The sequence below is a fragment of the Eschrichtius robustus genome, chromosome 7 (assembly GCF_028021215.1).
Source record: "Eschrichtius robustus isolate mEscRob2 chromosome 7, mEscRob2.pri, whole genome shotgun sequence".
Lineage (NCBI taxonomy): Eukaryota > Metazoa > Chordata > Mammalia > Artiodactyla > Eschrichtiidae > Eschrichtius > Eschrichtius robustus.
Window position 1 is genome coordinate 10,077,761 of NC_090830.1, and position 21,229 is coordinate 10,098,989.

At 38.8% G+C, this 21,229-nt stretch overlaps 1 protein-coding gene across 1 annotated transcript in view; it reads left to right on the top strand.

Moving 5' to 3' along the window:
- LYST (lysosomal trafficking regulator) overlaps positions 1-21,229 on the top strand; it is a 178,367-nt gene that overhangs the window by 71,980 nt on the left and 85,158 nt on the right. Inside the window, exons 17-23 of the mRNA XM_068547570.1 lie at positions 1,073-1,318; positions 4,625-4,798; positions 5,715-5,864; positions 9,668-9,805; positions 15,296-15,494; positions 17,782-17,913; positions 20,372-21,002. Coding sequence (XP_068403671.1) covers positions 1,073-1,318; positions 4,625-4,798; positions 5,715-5,864; positions 9,668-9,805; positions 15,296-15,494; positions 17,782-17,913; positions 20,372-21,002 — 1,670 coding nt within the window. The remainder of the gene's footprint in view (positions 1-1,072; positions 1,319-4,624; positions 4,799-5,714; positions 5,865-9,667; positions 9,806-15,295; positions 15,495-17,781; positions 17,914-20,371; positions 21,003-21,229) is intronic.

A 21,229-nucleotide genomic window follows, 5' to 3' on the forward strand; every position in this document is an offset into this window, starting at 1 on the left:
TTCTTAGAAAGCAGATTTTTTAAGCCTGACTTCATTATTTTGGGGTTACGAGGTGTGAGTGAGCAGTCAGGCAGAGATGGTGCCCTCCTGGCAAGGCATTGGTGTCAGGTGGGACTTGTTTCAGGTAACTGGGCATTTTATCAGGTTTCTAATGAAAACTACTACAGATACACAATTTTGTTTTACCCAGCATAATCATATACAGTAGACTGCGGAGTCAGTTTAGTTGGTATGCATATATGCTAGGTGATGCCTGATGAAACTATACTTAAATCACCATGAGTTGAAAATGATCGAAGCCCAAGGCGCCCCCGCCCACCCCGGGTTCTGTGAGAAGATCTTGAATCTACCTGATTTCCCTAAGCTTGAGCTCCTGCAGCTGCCTCCACGCAGAGCGCCTCAGAGTACATTTTGCATTTAAAATTTACCATCATTTTAAAAGTAGTTAATAGAGTATTTGACAGATAGCCAGAATCTGATCAAAACTACCCTCTGCATGGGAGAAATATTGAACGTTCCATTCAGTTTCAGTTAGGTACGCTGATAGTCTGGAATTTTATTCTAGTAGAAAGAATGATCTAGTTTAGAGTCATGTTTACATGAGTAGGCAGCCCATGAGCAAATTCAAGACCAAGATACATTGGTCTTGAATACATTGGTCTTCACACAATGAATACACTGACCCAGAGTCTCCAACTCATAGGGCTGTAAAGATTGGTTAATATTTATAAATGCATAGAACAGTGCCTGGCATGCAATGAGTGTGGTATGGGTTTGTTGTTATCGGTGATAATAGGTATAATTTCATGTTTATTCTCAAAAGATCAAAGCTGGAATTTTTCTCAGCCTTGATGTGGTTTACACATATTGATCACTGCTAAACGAAACTGATCTTTTCCTTTGTGGGGAGCTGTCTTGCTTCTCATGTCCATCTTTGTTTAGTGTAGTGTCTCTCTTTTTTAAAACAAAAAGATTTGTTGGTTGTCTTTTCACTTTGAAATATTCATTTGCTAGTTAATAACTTACTTTTTAAACTTTGTTTAGTTACTGAAGGACAATATTTGTGTTTCAGGAAAATCTTTCAGTTGTGTATACCACTTACTGCCCTGCTCAGTACACCATCTACGAGCCAGTTATTAGACTTAAAGGCCAAATGAAAACCCAACTCTCTCAAAGACCCTTCAGCTCAAAAGAAGTTCACAGCATCTTATTAGAACCTTATCATCTAAAGAATCTCCGACCCACTGAATGTAAAACCCTTCAAGGCATTCTGCACGAGATTGGTGGAACTGGTATATTTGTCTTTCTCTTTGCTAGGGTAAGAATCACTGCTTATGATTTTATTTAAAGAGAAACTACCTCTTTATTATTGATACATTTTAGGAGTTCTTTTCGAATACAAATAAAACTATATATCAACTATATTAAACTTTTAAGATTAAAAAAGCACATATTGTTTAGAATGTCATCAAACTTTCTGCCACAGGTAATTTTTGATTAAAATTTCTTTTTAATTTATGAAGATTTTTAGAAGTTTCCTATTATCCAGAAATGCGATTAGAACAATTAAGTGTTAAATGTACAAGATTTAAAATTGCCAATGAGAAAAAAGAAAAGCATACCATAGTAAAAATATAGAAGAAATGTATTCCTTAAAATAATGTTTGTAAAACTTGTTTTTTCCCTTGAAGCTTCCAGATGCATGGGGAAAAAAAAGGTCAAATAAGTACAAAAATAATTTGTTCCGGTTTGAAGTTTATTTAAAGCAAAGGAGAAATACAAAAATTTTGACTCATGCCATAGGTACTGTTTTAGAGAAACATGTTGAATTATCTGTTCTGTTTAGTCATCTGAGGGCCAGCACGATATCTTTCGTGATGCAGAGTAGGCAGTCAATAGTATATGTGACTGTTTCAGGGATTGGTAAAATCCAAATAGGGGTACAAATGGTCTCTCTTCAGTACAAATCATTTCTACCTCCTTGTGGTCCGTGTCCTTGTTTAATTAAAGCAGCCCTGATTCTTTTTTCATCCTCAAAATTGTCTCCTTAAGTATAACTTCTGCAACATTATCATACGGTCTCCCTAACCGGCCTTCTTTCTTTTAACCTTTTGATTAATTTTGCGATAAGAGACATATCAGTGTTTGTTGTTATTGTTACTGTTCTTATAAATATTTGATTAGCATTTGACCCGCCATACTCTAAGCTGTCTGTCTTTCCTCCTTTTCCTTTTTCAAACTTTTTTTTTTGCGTCTAGCACCTAGTGTTTTAAAATTAAAAGCTTTTTATTTAACTTATCAACATTTTGTGATCTACTTTTATAGCTGTGTATAATTTCAAAACGGTTTTTCCTCTTTCATCAAGTTTGAATATAATTTTGTTATGTTCACTGTTACACAGTGACTAGATCCTAGAGAAAATGGTTAATTTTTTATCTTGCATACATATAGGATCTTGCCAATAAGACTTTTAAAGTATGTTGTTACACTTAAAACTTAGAAACTTTGTTCAGTATCCATCCTTTCCTACAAAAACAAAATTCAGTCTCCTTAAAATCCTTACACGTGGGACTTCCCTGGTGGCGCAGTGGTTAGGAACCCTCCTGCCAATGCAGGGGACACGGGTTCGATCCCTGGTCCGGGAAGATCTCACATGCCGCAGAGCAACGAAGCCCGTGCACTACAACTACTGAGCCTGCGCTCTAGAGCCCGCGAGCCACAACTACTGAGCCTGCGAGCCACAACTACTCAGCCCACGCGCCACAACTACTGAGCCCACGCGCCACAACTACTGAGCCCACGCGCCTAGAGCCCGTGCTCCACAACAAGAGAAGCCACCGCAATGAGAAGCCCGTGCACCGCAACAAAGAGTAGCCCCTGCTCGCCGCAACTAGAGGAAGCCTGCGCACAGCAACGAAGACCCAACGCAGCCAAAAATAAATTTTAAAAAAATCCTTACACGTATAACCTGCCCTTTGAGCCTAACGTCCACCATCCAACCAAATAGGCAATCTGCATCCTCCTAGATGTACCGTGAACTTCCAGTCTTCGCCTCTCTCCTGACGGTGGCCCACCCCTGGCCACCCATTTATCCCTGCTTCCCAGGGTTTTGCTCTCTCTCCAGGCCATCTTCTCCATGTAGGCTTCCCTGTCCCGAGCAGAGTTGAGTCAGAAGTAGTTTCTATGCTCTCGTGCATTCACAGTGTCTCACTCTTCTTTGCCTTTTATCATCATAATAAGGTGTGTGTTTCTTCCATATAGTAGTTTCCAGAAAGCATTGGGGGAATCGAAGTACAAGTCACAATCCGTAGTTTCTATACGTACATCTTATCATTTGACCCCCATTGGAGGCAGGTAGCACGCCTATTACTTCTTCATCTCCCACAGCACAGAACACAGATCCTGTTTGTTGAGTGAGTAATCATCAAAAATTTGAGGCATTTTGCTGAAATTTCAGATCACTAATAAAATGCTACTGACTTCTAAGGTTATCAGTGTTATTTTAGTCAATTTATGGAATATTTAAGAGACAAATGAACATGGAATTTATGGGGGTTTTTTTGCACTGTGTATTCATTATTTTTTTTAACATCTTTATTGGAGTATAATTGCTTTACTATGGTGTTTAGTTTCTGCTTTATAACAAAGTGAATCAGCTATACATATACATATATCCCATATCTCTTCCCTCTTGCGTCTCCCTCCCACCCTCCCTATCCCACCCCTCTAGGTGGTCACAGAGCACGGAGCTGATCTCCCTGTGCTATGCAGCTGCTTCCCACTAGCTATCGGTTTTACATTTGGTAGTGTATATATGTCCATGCCACTCTCTCACTTCGTCCCAGTTTACCCTTCTCCCTCCCCGTGTCCTCAAGTCCATTCTCTATGTCTGTGTCTTTATTCCTGTCCTGCCCCTAGGTCCTTCCGAACCTTTTTTTTTTTTTTTTTTTAGGTTCCATATATATGTGTTAGCATACGATATTTGTTTTTCTCTTTCTGACTTCACTCTGTATGACAGACTCTGGGTCCATCCACCTCACTACAAATAACTCAAATTTCGTTTCTTTTTATGGCTGAGTAATATTCCACTGTACATATGTGCCACATCTTCTTTATCCATTCACCTGTCGATGGACACTTAGGTTGCTTCCATGTCTTGGCTATTGTAAATAGAGCTGCAGTGAACATTGTGGTACATGACTCTTTTTGAATTATGGTTCTCTCAGGGTACATGCCCAGTAATGTGATTGCTGGGTCGTATGGTACTTCTATTTTTAGTTTTTTAAGGAACCTCCATACTGTTCTCCATAGTGGCTGTATCAGTTTATCAATTTACATTCCCACCAACAGTGTAAGAGGGTTCCCTTTTCTCCACATCCTCTCCAGCATTTATTGTTCGTAGATTTTTTGATGATGGCCAGTCTGACTGGTGTGAGGTGAGAATTTATGTTTTTTAGTTTTGTTTCTTTACAATTCTTAAGTAATTACAAACAGTGTCAGCAATAAAAAAAAAAAAAGCTTTCAAATGAAACTAATGGGTTGATATTACATAATGGAAGATAACCATACATGTTAAATTTTTAATCTCAACAAATTAGAAAAAATATATCTACTTTTTTTTTAGGTTGTGGAACTCAGTATCTGTGAAGAAACTCAAGCATTAGCACTGAGAATTATACTCTCATTAATTAAATACAACCAACAGAGAATACATGAATTAGAAAATTGTAATGGACTTTCCATGATTCATCAGGTGTTGATCAAACAAAAATGCATTGTGGGCTTTCACATTTTGAAGGTAGGTTCTCATAAAACTTATTCTCAGAGTTTCATATGCAGTGATACCTCTTCATTAAAGTCTTCCAATAATAGAGTTTTGTGTTTCAGTTATTCCTGAAGAAAATGAAGGAAACTCAATCGTGTATATTTAATCAAAGTAAGGCTCTTCTGGGTTTTTCATCATTTAAATGATTACATTTTAATCGCCTTTAAAACATTTTAGCAGAGTAAAAGAAAAAAAATTAAGATTTTTAGATCTTGATTAGCCAGCGATGTCTCCTTGGCCGACCCCTCATTCTGTAGACTAGTGAAAGTGAAACCCACAGAGAGACCGCTGTTTGCTTCAGCTCCCACAGTTATGGAGGAGAACCTAGTTCCCCAGACACCTAGTGCTGTGCCGTTCCCGTTAGGCAATGCTGCTACAGAGTTAGCATCTTAAAGCCTTATTAGCTTTTATTGCGATCCAGCTGTCATCATATATGTAAGTACCTTTCTAACTAAAAGCATTTGGTAACATTGTGAAAGTATTTCTCTCCGAGGGTACTAGTACTAAGGCAAAAGACCATGCCTCTTCCCATGCCCCCAAACCCCAACTCTTGAAACGGTCAAGATCCATACGTTTGCGGCATGAATGCTTCTTGGAAAAAATTTAAAACCCAACAGATCCATTGAATTTAAAAAATAGGACGTGGTTTCTTTTACCCCATATTTGAAACTGAATAGTCATTTATAAATATTTGAAATGTGGGGGTTTTCGCATTACTGGAATTGTTTTACAAAACAAGTTAAAGATACTTGGTGAAATGCTGGGTTATTCACTAGTTTTCCTTTGAATTTAATGTTATGACTGCTAAGATTGAAAGCTTAGTATTTCTGTTGAGTTTTTGGATTAACTGATAGTTGTTGCATCTTGTGTTAATGTTATTTTTCCATAGACCCTTCTTGAAGGTTGCTGTGGTGAAGATATTATTCATATCAGTGAGAATGGAGAATTTAAGTTGGATGCCGAGTCTAATGCTATAATTCAGGATGTTAAACTGCTAGAGGAGCTATTGCTAGACTGGAGGATATGGAATAAAGCAGAGGCATGTACTATGTTTGTGGTAAAAAAACACTTGTGAATTTACCCTCAACAATTTTTATGTGTACAGTACAGTATTAACTGTATACACTTTGTTGTATGGCTCTTCTCTAGAACTTTTTCATCTTGTTGGACTGAAACTCTACCCATTGGACAACAACTCCCCATTTCCCCTGCCCCCAGTCCCTGGCAACCACCATTCTACATTCTGTTTCTATGAGTTTGATTATATTAGATACTTAATACAAGTGGAATCATTCAGTGTTTGTCTTTTTGTCATTGGCTTATTTGACTTTGCATTATGTCCTCAAGGTGCATCTGTGTTGTAGCATATGACAAGATTTTTTTCTTTTTTAAGACGGAATAATATCCCATTGTATGTGTATCCCACATTTTCTTTATCTGTTCACCTGTCACGCACACTTAGCTTGCTTCCACATGTTGGCCATTGTGAATTATGGTGCATGAACATGGATGTGCAGAGGTCTCTCTGAGATCCTGTTTTCAATTATTTTAGATATGTATGCAGAAGTAAGATTGCTGAATCATATAGTAGTTCTATGTTTAACTTTTTGAGGAACCTCCATACTATTTTCCATAAGAGAAGCACCATTTTACAATCCTACCAACAATGTGCAAGTGATCCAATTTTTTTACATTCTCACCAAACAATTGTTATTTTTTGATAGTGCCTATTCTGTAGGGTATGAGGTAATAGTTTGTTGTGGTTTTGATTTGCATTTATTTCCCTGATGGTTAGTGATGATGAGCATCTTTTCATATACTTATTGGCCCTTTGCATATCTTCTTTGAAGAGATGTCCATTCAAGTCCTTTGACCATTTTTTAACTGGGTTATTTGATTTTTTGTTAATGAGTTATAGGAGTTCTTTATATATTCTGCATATTAATCCTTATCTCATTTATGGTTTGCAAGTATTTTCTCCCATTCTGTAGGTTGCCTTTTCACTCTGTTGATTGTTTCCTTTGGTACACAAAAAAGGCATTTACTTTTAAATATTCATCCAATCATTCTTTTGGAGAACAGAACAAATTTACCACTTCAATGTAATGTTAATTGTAGATGGAAATCTGGAGATTAATTTCTGTGCAAGGTTTTAGACAGCCATGGATAATGCTGATGTGGAGGGTCAGGATCAGAGCTTGGGCTGCTGGTAGTAGCTAGAGCAGTACTCGGCTGGAGAACATTTGAATCAGTTGGAGACTTGCATTTACCATAAACTCTGAAAGGGGTCCTGCTAAGAGTGTGGAGAGTCGAGTCAAGGAGAGGGAAATAGACACGCTTCTGAGTAAGGGCGCCATGTTACCCAGAAGTCATAGAGCTGTATCAGTACACAGGGCAAGGCTATGAAGTCTTGGCTTCATGATAGGCATAAGCTAAGGAGCATGCTTTGATCTTAGGTCTAGGCAAAGCATCTCAACAGCTGGATGGATCAGGTAGTCTTCACAAGGACCCAGCCAGGGAATGAATATAGGGCTGTTTCCTTTCTGCCCTAGTTACAAGCATAGTCTTCATGGTGTGGCTCATAGAGCCTCCTTAGTTCTAGTTTAGACTGTAGATTGTCCAGAGTTATTTAGCGTATAACAGCAGTATCATCAAACGTAATTAAAGACCAATTCAAAGTGTGTACCTTTAGAATTTTTAAAAATTTGGTTACTTCCAAATTTGGCAACAGCCCCCCCCCCCAGATTTACTCACTATCAACAATGAGTTAGGAAGCTGAAGGAAACACTTCTAATCTGTCATTAACAAAAACAAATTTTGACCAAACATGCTAGAGGAAAGACAGAATTATTTTTCTGTTCTTCCTATATAAAATTATATTACAGAATTATCGTTATATGAAGAATCAGTCAAAGAATATGCTCCTGCAAAACACAGGGGGAAAGTATTACAGAGCTGTGTCAGGCAGCTAACTATTGCTTTTTCTGGGTTTTATGGTATTGTCAGTTTTTAAAACTTTCTGTTTTGTTGTGATTTCTCATTCTGAATAAATACTTTCAGAATTAAAAAAATCCATATATATGTATTTATATATATATACACACACACACACACACACACACACACACACACACACACACATATATGTATAAAAATACACTTAATGTTTCAGGGAGAGAAAGCAAATAAACATAGTGATAGTAAATACAAACAACTTGGATCAAAGGCAGTATAAATATAAACATGTAATAAAGAAATAGCTCAATTGTAGATTGGAAGATCAAATCTTAACTAAAAATTGGACAGCTATTTTAGTGTTTCAAAAGAGGATGCTAATTTGAGCATTAAAAAACAGTGTGATTAAAAAATAAAACATTTTTTGTTGAATTCAAAAGTGATATACACAAATACTTCTATGGGTTTGAAATAAGATTTTCTTTCCTAATTATTTTTTTAGCTGAGTTGTTTTGTTTTTGTTGCTGGTTGTCTGTTTGCTTTGGCACTGCTCTATTTGAGTACTATTTTTCAGGCCTGAATCAAGTTTTCATACTTGGCCTGCCTCGTCTTCCAGTTTTCATATGTCTTTTTCTCTCAGGGCACCTTGGCCCTGTCTTATAAAGAGAGAGGCCTTCGTTAGAATAGTATGATTAAGTCTATCAATTCCTTGGCCTTTTCATTATTCATTTCCATCGATAACGGCAAGAAAAACAGCAAGACCTGCAACCCAAGGCAGTTATTAATTTTGCTTTTTGTTAATGACTTTCTTGAAAGGTTATTTGGGCTAATAAAATGAGGTGAAGATCACCTTTCAGTAGTAGTTATCTATGTAAGATTCCTTTTTCTCTATTACTGTGGATAATTTAAGATGGATTCAGTATGGGAGAAGCATTTTAAAGCACCTCAAAAGGATGCTAACTGCTGTTTGAAACCGCACACTTAGTAATTGTGCAGAGAATTCTATTATTTGGACTTAAAAGTAAATTAATCCAAAATGCAGAATTTCTACATTGTCTAACTTTTTTTTCAATTTAGTACATCTTGTTCTAAAATTATTTGATTAAATGCTGCATACAGAAGTTAGCACTGAAATCTGTACATTTTTAATAATACTCTTTGAAAATAAATTATTTGTAAATAGTTAATATTGATCATGTGTTTCATGTGTTTCTTTTTCTTTTTATAAATTTATTTATTTTTGGCTGTGTTGGGTTTTCGTTGCTGTGTGTGGGCTTTCTCTAGTTGCGGTGAGCGGGGGCTACTCTTCCTTGCGGTGTGCGTCCTTCTCATTGCGGTGGCTTCTCTTGTTGTGGAGCATGGGCTCTTGGCGCACGGGCTTCAGTAGTTGTGGCACACGGGCTCAGTAGTTGTGGCTCATGGGCTCTAGAGTACAGGCTCAGTCGTTGTGGTGCACAGGTTTAGTTGCTCCACGGCATGTGTGATCTTCCCAGACCAGGGATTGACTCGGTGTCCCCTGAATTGGCAGGCGAATTCTCAACCACTGCGCCACCAGGGAAGCCCCCTCATGTGTTTCTTTATAATAAATAAATCCCCCAAGATAATTCATCTTTTGAAAATACTGTATATCATTTAATGCCACGGAAAGGTTAATATAGTAAAGCACCTAATGCAATATTGCATTCAGTATAAGTATTTAGAAATGACCTATTGTTAAAAAAAATAATAGTCTGGGAATAAATTTTAAGATTTACTTTTTCAGACAAATTTAATCTTTGACCCTGAGTATATACACAGTGTTAAACTGATGTATTGCATGTCTTCTAAAAAGCATGCAGCATGTTTTTAAGTAACTCTGTGCTAATTGGTATGTGTTTCTTTTCTCAGCAAGGTGTTTGGGGAACTCTGCTGGCCGCCCTAGAAGTCCTCCTCAGAGCAGATCACCAGCAGCAGATGTTTAATATTAAGCAGTTACTGAAAGCTCGAGTGGTGCATCACTTTCTACTGACTTGCCAGGTTTTGCAGGTACTTTCCGTGTAACTTTACTTCTGGAGATATTTTCTGCGATGATTTCTGTTTAATAACTCAACGCTGTGGACTCAGATTTTTGAGGGACTTTCAGCGAGGTTATTTTCTGTCTGCCCTGCTTTCCAGGATCCCTTCTTTCAGCTGATAGTATCGGAGTTTTTTAACCCCTGCCTCTTGTAGCTTGACCTCTCCTAACTCAGTTACAAAAGAAAAACTTCTAAATTCCGGAGATATTTCCTTATGTTGGGGTAAAATAATAATTTTGTAGTCTCTTGGACGTCAACAGTAGTGATATTTTAACTTGTTCCATATTCCTTCAATAACGAGTACCAGTATGTGTTGTTTTAATAAGTGCGTATTTGTTGAAGATCTGTTATGTGTACTAGAATTAGTATACTGAAAATGTATCAAAGATATTATATCAGGGCGTCCCTGGTGGCGCAGTGGTTGAGAGCCCACCTGCCAATGCAGGGGATGTGGGTTCGAGCCCTGGTCCGGGAAGATCCCACACGCTGCGGAGCAGCTGGGCCCCTGCACCACAGCTGCTGAGCCTGCGCTCTGGAGCCCGTGAGCCGCAACTGCCGAGCCCGCGTGCCACAGTTACTGAAGCCCGCGTGCCTAGAGCCCGTCCTCCGCAACGAGAGAGGCCACCGCAGTGAGAGGCCCGTGCACCGCAACGAAGAGTGGCCCCTGCTCGTCGTAACTGGAGAAGGCCTGCGAGCAGCAGCGAAGACCCAATGCAGCCAAAAATAAATAAATTAAATAAATAAATTTGTTAAAAAAAAAAAATTGTATCAAAAAGTGGCACTAACTTCACCAGTCACGTTGTAGGGCCTGTGCTGCGGCCTGGCTTCTAGTTCAGTTATTTTCTCTGCCTTCACAGGTGTCTGGTTTTAGCTTGGTTGGTGTATCGAACTATTCTTCAAGTTAGTTTGATTTTTCAGGGTCTGAGGCATATATTAGAACTCTATCAAGTCAGATAAGGACAGATGTTCCATGGGATCAGTAATCGTTTCTTTGTTTTAAATGCCTTTGTTTCATTTGCACTACTGGCTTCTTATTGTACTTGGGATAAAATCCAAAATCTGTGACAACTTCTGTAAGAAGGCTGGTAGGATCTAGCCACCGCTCCAGCAGCATCTTATACCGCTGCAGGCCCACCCCACCCCCAGCCTTGTTTCCCTTCCTTAAGCAAGTGAGCCTCTTCCCCACCGCAGGGTATGTGATGTTCTTTCCGACTGAAAAGTTATCCATCCCATTCTTTTCATCTGGCCAACTCCTGCTTATCCTTTGTGCCTCAACTTAAAATCACCTCCCTGAGAGAAGCCTTCCCTGCCCTTTCTGTCTAAATTAACCCTTTCTCCTCCCTGCACTTACTCTCACTCTGCCCATATACGATTTGTTAGTTTTATGTCATTTAGGACATTATGGTTTATTTCTCTCTGCAAACTTCCTGAGGGCAGGGATAAGGTTGTTACAGTTTGTTGATCACACTGTAATCCCAGTACCTGAAACACATAAGCACACAATAAATAATTTTTGAATGAACGAATTGTGAAAAAAACAAAACAAAAACATTTAATGCCTTTCTTGGCCCCTGTGGTAAATGAGACTGTTGTCTTCAGGAATACAATACAGTGATCTCTCAGACCCCTTGCTTACTGAATGTTTTATGTATCATCTATGGGTCAGTTTTCCTCTAACTCACTTTCTTTGTCTATCCATTTTGAAACTCGTTGGCCAGTTTTAAGTAAGCTCATATGACAGTGTGAAGTTCTTATTCAGTCTTTCCATGTCAGAAAAGTGACACTTATCAACTTGGAGATTTCAATAAGTATTCTGACTTCCATTTTATTTATAAAAATGCTAGAAAAATTCAGGTACCAGTTTCTTTTAATGAAAGTATATTTCTTCACCCTTCTTTTTTCAAAGAGCCTGTTTGTCAAGTTAACAGTTATTTATTAACAATAGCTTTATGTTAGGTATTGTGAGACATATATAAAGAATGGAACTTAGTCTTTGCCTTTAAGGTATTTGAGTATAGTTAAGGAAGATTAATAAGTTGGCGGTATATTGGTTGTTAGGTAGTCTCATTAGTCCACGAGTACAGTGAAGAGAACCTGTAGGAGATGAAAAATGGGAGTGTAAAAGTAAGGAGCAGCCAAATCAGTCTTGAGGGGAAAAAAACAGAGCTGGAGGAATTAGACTCCCTGACTTCAAACTATACTACAAAGCTACAGTAATCAAGACGATATGGTACTGGCACAAAAACAGAAATATAGATCAGTGGAACAGGATAGAAAGCACAGAGATAAACCCACGCACATATGGTCAACTAATCTATGGCAAAGGAGGCAAGGATATGCAATGGAGAAAGACAGTCTCTTCAATAAGTGGTGCTGGGAAAACTGGACAGCTACGTGTAAAAGAAGGAAATTAGAACACTCCCTAACACCATACACAAAAATAAACTTAAAATGGATTCGAGACCTAAATTTAAAACCAGACACTATAAAACTCTTAGAGGAAAACACAGGAAGAACACTCTTTGACATAAATCACAGCAAGATCTTTTTTGACCCACCTCCTAGAGTAATGGAAATAAAAGCAAAAATAAACAGATGGGACCTAATGAAACTTAAAAGCTTTTGCACAGCAAAGGAGACTATAAGCAAGATGAGAAGACAACCCTCAGAATGGGAGAAAATATTTGCAAATGAATCAGTGGACAAAAGATTAATCTCCAAAATATATAAAACAGCTCATGCAACTCAATATCAAAAAAACAAACAACCCAATCAAAACATGGGCAGAAGACCTAAATAGACATTTCTCCAAAGAAGACATACAGATGGCCAAGAGGCACATGAAAAGCTGCTCAACATCACTAATTATTAGAGAAATGCAAATCAAAACTACAATGAGGTATCACCTTACACCAGTTAGAATGGGCATCATCAGAAAATGTGCAAACAACAAATGCTGAAGAGGGTGTGGAGAAAAGGGAACGCTCTTGCACTCTTGGTGGGAGTGTAAACTGATACAGCCACTATGGAGAACAGTATGGAGTTTCCTTAAAAAACAAAAATAGAACTACCATATGACCCAGCGATCCCAGTACAGGGCACATACCCAGAGAAAACCATAATTTAAGAAGACACATGCACCCCAATATTCATTGCAACACTATTTACAATAGCCAGGTCATGGAAGCAACCTAAATGCCTATTGACAGATGAATGGATGAAGAAGATGTGGCACATATATACAATGGAATATTACTCAGCCATAAGAAGGAACGAAATTGGGTCATTTGTAGAGACGTGGATGGACCTAGAGACTGTCATACAGAGTGAAGTAAGTCAGAAAGAGAAAAACAAATATCGTATATTAATGCATATGTGGAATCTAGAAAAATGGTACAGATGAACTGGTTTGCAAGGCAGAAATAGAGACACGGATGTAGAGAACAAACGTATGGACACCAAGGGGGGGGGGAAGTGCGGGGGGTTGGGATGAATTGGGAGATTGGGATTGACATATATACACTAATACGTATAAAATAGAGAACTAATAAGAACCTGCTATATTAAAAATACAATTCAACAAACAAAAGTAAGGAGCAAGTAATGGAGGAGATGTAACAGCAATTAATAGGGCTTGATTCTGTTTAAATAGAAGCTGCAAAAGAAGTCAAATATATAATGTAAAATTTCAAGCTGGGGGACCAGAAGAATGATTGTATCATCAAAGAAAGCAGTATTGAACATGAATTGAGCAAGACTTGAGCATTCTGCATGTGAGATTACGGTGGGATGCTCAGCGACACTGACCGCCAGGCCCTTGGATGTGCAAGATTGGAGCTGGGGAGAGAGTAGAACTTGTTTGCATTGATGTGTTCGTGAAGCCATGGGGATAGACAAGCACTACAAGATACACAAATGTAGTGAAAGGATCATGGGGAGTTGAGGTTTGCATCTCGGAAAATATCCATTTTCAGGGCATGAAACAGGAAAAAGGAGCTGTTGAGAGTGATATAGAAAGAATAGTCCAAAAAAAAAGAGTAGTTGAAAAGGTAAAGAAGTACCAGGAAGCCCAGCAAAGTGAAAGCCAAGGGTGGGCAGAGGGAGGAGAACCTGCCCAGACAGAGGTGGTCTCTAGAGCCAAATAAGGTAGAAAGTTCCAAGAAAATGTTGTAGACAAAAGGCCATCAACTTGGAAATTCTTAATGGCTTACACGATTTCAGCGGAGTGAAGATGGCAAGAACCAGATTTCTGGGGACTTTAGGCAGCATGTGTGGTGGATCATTGGAAGCAGTGAGAATTTAAAAGTGTTTTTATTAAAAAGTCCAGCAGCAAAAGAAAAGAGAAACAGAATGTTAACAAAAACTTCCCAACAGGTCAAGTTAAGGGATTTTTTTTTTTTTTTAATGAGATAGGTTACCAGTGACTATTTATAAGGAGTCAGTGGAGAGGGCAAGATTGAAGAAACATAAGCTGGGATGAACTTAGGAATGAATAATTGAGGTTGGGAAGTCACAAGGGGTGCGATTTAGAAAAAAGACAAATGGCTGTGGCAGAAATAATGCTGAATTGCACGTTAGGACACCTGTATTCTTGTCTTGGCTTGGCCACTTGGCCATTGTGAGATCTTGACAAAGGGGTTTTGTGCTTACTTTTGTAGACTTGGTGTTCTCTTCTTAAATCTGAGGTAGTAAGACTAAACTGTGTCAAAGTTAACATCTAGATTTTACGTTTTCTGATTGACCAGTACACAAGAGCAGATGAAAAAGAGTGGATGTAGAGATATATTGTATATTTGGGCAGACAGGAAACATGAGGAGGTTTACCTCTGGTAGCCTTGATCTAGAGGCCAGCTGCTGCCTATTGGGGAGGTTGGGGTTGGAGAATATAAATAGTTTATTTATATCCGTCATTATTTTTGGTAATTACTTGGCATTCTGCCAGGTCTCATTATTCCAGGCAGTAGATGATGCAGTGGAAAGAGATCAGATGTCTGAGTTTGAGTTAATGGCTGCACTACTCTGACATGTTTTCTATGTGGTTTAAGTTAGTCATATAACCACTTCGGGCCTCCGTATTCTAGAAATGATGGATAAAACCTCTCAGAGCTGTTGTGAGAAATAACTTTGTAGACTGGAACATAGTGTATTCATGTAATCAGTTTTGCCTGTCAAAAAATTTCCCTTCTGAACCCATAGTAGTAGTAGCAGAAGTAGTAGTAGTAGTAGTGATAAGAGTACTAATAGTAGCTAACATTTATATGGGGACATTGGTTTTAATGAATTTTAATAGCAGGGTTGCTTGAATTGAGAAATAGCAACTCAATTGTATGGTAAATATGGTCAGTCTGGAGTAGTAAACCAACACCGTTCTATCTTAAACAGAATTATCTTGCTTCAATGAGAAATGTTAGTCAAGTTGACAGTTCTCTTTAAATCTAAAGAGAGTGTTTATTTTTTTCAGGAACACAAAGAGGGGCAGCTTACATCCATGCCCCGGGAGGTTTGTAGATCATTTGTGAAAATTATAGCAGAAGTCCTTGGGTCTCCTCCAGATCTGGAATTATTGGCAGCCGTCTTCAGTTTCCTTTTAGCAGCTCACCCTCCTACCAATACTTACGTTTGCCATAACCCTGCAGGCTTCTACTTTTCTTTGCACATAGGTAGGTATGATCATTTTTGTTAGGTCTTGGCTGTTTCCACTTTTGTTTCTTCCTTCCCGCTTGATTCGTGTTTGTTTGATATATATTGAGCGGCCTCTGTGCTAGAAACTAATTACACACTGGGATTGGGACAGGGCAGAGGGCCATAAAATGAACCAGACATAGTCTCTGCCTTCAGAGGGCTTAAATGCCAAGAGGCAAGGGGAGATATATATGCTGAAATAATTATAATAAGAAACAATATCTGGTAAGTACGTAAGAGATGCAAAAGAAGAACTAACTAGATTTCAGAAGAGTTAGGGTTTCATCAGACAGGTATGGAGAGAGATTTAATAGATTAATGTCTGCCATGGGCATTGCAGAATTTAAGTAAAATCTAATAGATAGATTGGAGAATTAGCATTCCAGGTGAAGAGAATGACTTAAAGGGAGGAAAAATAGAAAGAGAAAATAAAGAATAATGAATTTTACCTAATATAGGGGATTTATAAAGGAGTAGTGAGAAATAATACCATAAATATAGTTTGGGACCGTCATTTATTGTACCCCACCCAAGCTCATATTAAACGAGTCCTTGAATGTAAGGTCAGAGAATTTGAACTTGTATTCTAGTTGGGGGTAATTGAAGGATTTTGTTTTGTTGTGTTTGTTTTGAGCCAAGGAATACAATGTAAGTAAATTATTACAGTAAAATTCAGTATAGAGAAACCACCTGCATAGAAGCGAGTTGAAGCTCTGGGAACAGATGCGACCACTGAAGAAAAGTGTGGAGAGAGAGAGAAGGAAAAAGGAAGCTAAGGATGGAACTGTTGGTGATAATACTATTCAGAGGGTGGAACAAGAAAGAGTAATCTCAGTGTAAGAGAAAGATGGAAGAATCAGAGTTTTAAAAGAACTAGGAAAAGGTGATGTGGTAAGAAAGCAAGCAAGAGTATACCTGTGAGAAAGCTAGATAGTAAATTTAGAGAGGGAAGCTGGTTGTCCAACAGCCATTTTAAGCAATATAATAAGTGAATAAAATGATTCCGCCGCAGTAAAAATCCAAGTGAAATTGTACAGCATGACTTTGTGTTAGGTTCAGCTAACATTTAGTGAATAAAGCAATGCCAAGATTCTGGTAGCACAGGGTTGTTGCAGCGATGGGTAAAATGTGGTCGCCTCCCTTAAGGAGTTTACAGTCTAGTAGAGGGGAGAGAGACATAAACAGATAAGTATACCATGTGGAAAGCACAGCGATGTCAATATTTCATTTTGGGTAGCATAGAGCATGGCGAGGGGATATTTCCTGGAGGTGGTGACGCCTGCTCTGAGTCTAAAGGCTGAGTAGGAGTGGAAGGGAGGGGCCTTTCAGGCAAAGCGAACAGCTTGGTTTTGCTGAAGTATAATACAAGCAAAAAGGCTGGTAGAAGGGTGTGGAGACAGGTCATGGAGATTCTTGTAGCGGTAAGGAGGCAGCAGAAAGCCACTGGAAGGTTTTAAGCAGAGATTGACGTTTGATAGAGAGAAGGCTGGTAGCTATGAGGATTTGAGGGTGACCAGAGGCCCATCACGGATACCATTTAGAAGTCCGAGGCAATAATCCAGGTGAGGGGGATAAGAGCCTGCCTTATAGCTCTATGCTAGGGATGAGAAGAGTTCCAGAAACAGAAATAAAGTCAATGGAACCTGGAGACTGACTTGACATGGGTAAAGGAAAGGTTGTGGTCAAGGGTGGCTCCTGGATCCTGCATGGGAAATGGGTACTTCTACCAAGGGAACCAGAGAACAACACAGGAGTGAATTTAGGGTAGAAGGATGACTCAGATTTAGATTTGTTGCATTTGTGGTGCATTTAAAAAATCAAGCAGTTGCATTTAGAAGTATGAAGCCCAAAAAGGAAGATTAAACTGGAGGTATCAACTTTGGAGTCATATTGGGGCTGTGTAAAAATAGAGAAGACACAGCCTTTCCCTCAAGGAATGAATTGATGGACAGTCTCTTTGGAGAGATCATATTAGCATATAAAAAGTGAACAGTTAGCTGCTAAACTATAGGAATAACTATAAATACAGTTAGAATTCAAAAAAAATAAAAGTTAATGTGGCTAGTAATAGTCAAGAAAAGAATCCAGAGTAAGAAGTTGTAGAGTGTCCTCACGTATCAAATGTGCATTATTATAAAGGATGCCGTTTTTTCTTTTTGCTTTGAACATCTTTTTGTAAACATTTGTATTTAACGATTTGCTTTTAAAGTTATATTTTTGTTTTATCCTTCTTTAAAATTGTCTGAAAACTTTTTTTGATCCTAGATGGCAAGATCTTTCAGGAGAAAGTACAGTCAATCATGTACCTGAGGCATTCTAGTAGTGGAGGAAAGTCTGTTACTAGCCCTGGATTTATGGTAATAAGCCCATCTGGTTTCACTGCTTCACCACCTGAAGGTAAACAGACAAACAAAAACAATGATGAAAGTATAACCCTTCTGTATTTAGTTCTGAATGTTAATAGATAAATAAATTGTACATGTTTTAGCAGCATAATACAACCTGATATTCAGAATAAATAAATGGAAGGCTAAACTTAAAAATAATAGAATATGTTTAAGGAATCCATTTCACTACTTTCTGATATCAGTAACTCACACTCAGGATAACAAGTGACTCTCAGGAGGACTTAGGGAGTGGATGAGGCTCCTGCTATCTTGCTCTGGAATTCTCTCTCCCCTTCTATCATAGGCATTTGTCTTTCATTAAGCTTCTGATTTGTTTTCCCATTTTCTTCAAAAGCTTGGTTTGGCTTACTGTCTCCTTTCCACCTGAGCTCATTCTAGACAACTGCACTTGCCATGTGAGTGGCCATCCGTACTCCAGCCTTGACCCTGGGGACCGTCCCCTCTACTTTATCTGCCAGTTTGCTTGCATCTGTCTTAGACACCATCAAAGAACGCTTCCCACCCCTAGAACTCCAGTCTCCCACTCTTTATGACAACTTCCTATCCTTCTGGTTTCTTTATCATCCTCCCAAGTTCCCTCTGCCTGTTTTCCCCTTCCAGCCTAGATCCCATCAGCCAATAATTTTATTTCTTCATTTTCCTTGTCCTCTTGGCCTTTTAGCACGCTTGACCTGAAAGAGTCGAACCTTTCCTCAATCTAACCATCCTCACGCTGCTTAGAATTCCTGCCATTAAAAGGGTCTGTGGCATAGTTGGCCTTTTAATGCTGCCCTATAATTTTTCTGTATATTCAGAATCAGTTGCCTCTTCTATCTCCGTAGCAAGTATATTCAAGTCTTTAAGCTAACAGTACTTTTCTTTCTTCCTAGCTTGTTCTTAACAGACAACCTCATCTCTATTTTTATAGAGAAAAAATAGGTACATGTCTCCTGGTTGTGAACTGACTGTATGTCTTTTCCTTTCCTGACTGCCATCCTCTCCCAGACTGAGACATTCCTTCTCCCAGACGGTTAGTCCCACCTACTCTTGTCTCCAGCTCCAATACAAACCATTAAATAGGCCAGTAAGATAGAGACATGGATAGATAGGACACAGTATCTGGGTATTAACTTCCAGTTTTCCTTCTCTCCCAAAGTGTTTCAGTTATTCTCTAGCACATTTTATGGCCTTTTATTATAATATTTTAAGGCTATGTTTTAATTAGTTTTATTTGGAATTTCATAGGAAGTGTCATTTTTTTAAATCATTGTGCATCACTCTGAAACATTTTCTAGTACAATCATGCCACCATTTTTTCCAGGTCATTTGAACAGTCTCTTTTGGCAACCTTTTTCCTCCAGCCAAAACCCAGAAATAACTAGGAAGAACTTCTGAGCTATGGAGCTATTTTATTGCCACAAAGCCTGAGCTCTGAGCAGTTCATTCAGTGCTTGTTTACTTTATATCAGTGCTTCTCAAGTTTTAGCTTGCTGAAAAATCACCTGGAGAGCTGGTTAAAACATAGATCCCTGGGCCCCTGCCTCACATGTTCTGATTCAGTAGATCCAGGGTGGAGCCTGAGCATGTGCATTTCGAACAGTCACACAGAGGTGCTGATCCCACGCTCCTGGCCCACAGGCCATACCTTGAGTAGCATTCACTTATATCCCATGCACTAAGGATGAGAGTGATTTTTCTGGTCTCCTCCTACATAGAATATAAGAAGCAGAAAATTCGAGAGCTGTAGCAAGAAGAGAAAAAACTGTTTCTTACTCAGTAATAGCAGCAAAAAGTGACTACAGAAAGGGAGGAGTGAGAGAACAGTCTAGGGACATTCAGCCTAGTAATAACAACACCAAGTACAACTATCACTAACATTTATTGAGCACCTATTATATGGCAGGCACTATGCTAGGTGCATCATGGATATGATCTCACTTAATCCTTAAAGCAGCCTTGCAAAGTAGATGTTCTGAACCCTCATTTTACACTTGCAGAAATGAACACTCATCTAATTAAATGATTTACCTAAGCCACCTAACTAGCTGAACTATCGCTTGAATCCTGTTATATCTCGTTGCAAAGCCCACACTCTTTCCACTGTATCAAACTGCATCCTAGTGACTGCTAGCCTTAGGTACATTGAGTTTCACTTAGTTCACTGAATTTCACTTCAGTAGCACCATTAATCCTAATAACTTTGAATCACTCAGGCAATATTGTATTTTGTTAAGGAGACAGGTAAAGATATGTATTTTTGGGAAAATTTTAATAAGAAGTAGTTAAAAGAAAAATAGTTTTAACCTTAAGAATTTTTAAGCATTAGTTACTGTGATCGTTAGCCTGTATGGGTTCTTTAATATCGCTAGATAAACGGGTTATTGCTCTGGTTGGGACCGATAGTGCAGAAAAGAAGTGGGCCCGCTCGTAAGATTTTTCAATACTGTTTTTGTGTCTACTCTCACCAGGAAACAATTCCTCCAGTACTGTTCCACCGCAGATGACTGCCAGCATGCTGCGTTCTAGAAGCCTACCAGCGTTTCCTACTTCTTCACCGCAAATACAACCACGAAAATTGACTGGAAGTTTGGGTTGTAGTATTGACAAGTTACAAAGCGTTGTAGGTAATGATGTTGCTTCCCAACCAGAGAAATGGAGCCCTCAGGGGAGTTCCGAGACGCTGAAGAAAGGCAAAGAAGATGCTTTTGTCAGTAGCTGTGAGTCTGCAAAAACGGTTTGTGAAATGGAAGCTGTCCTTTCAGCCCATGCCTCTGTCAGTGGTGTCCCAAAAGGAACATCGGGACTTCCAGTGGTCAAAGTAGATCAGAAAGAGGTGGGAACAGAAGAACCCAGATCAGACGATGACAGTCTTGGGGATGAGTTCTGCCCACGCCGACCTGATTACCTGAAGGGACTGGCCTCGTTCCAGCAAAGCCACAGCACTATTGCAAGCCTTGGTCTAGCTTTTCCCTCACAGAATGGCTCTGCAGCTGTTGGCCGGTGGCCAAGTCTTGTTGACAGGAACACTGAAGACTGGGAAAACTTTGCCTTTTCTCTCCGTTATGAGCCAAACCACAACCGAACTAGAAGTGCTCACAGGTACTCACATGTTTTTGTATGCCAAACCCCTCCCCGCTTTTTTTTTTTTTTTTAATGTTCTTTGAAGAATTTCTGTACTTGTAGAAAAGTCTTTATTATGGGATCTCTTATAACATATATATTAATAACAAACAAAGGTACCTTTCTCCTTATTTTAATACTAGGTGATATTGAATTCCATATTTAACCAAAGGATAAACCATAAATTGTTCCTGAAGAAAAAATTA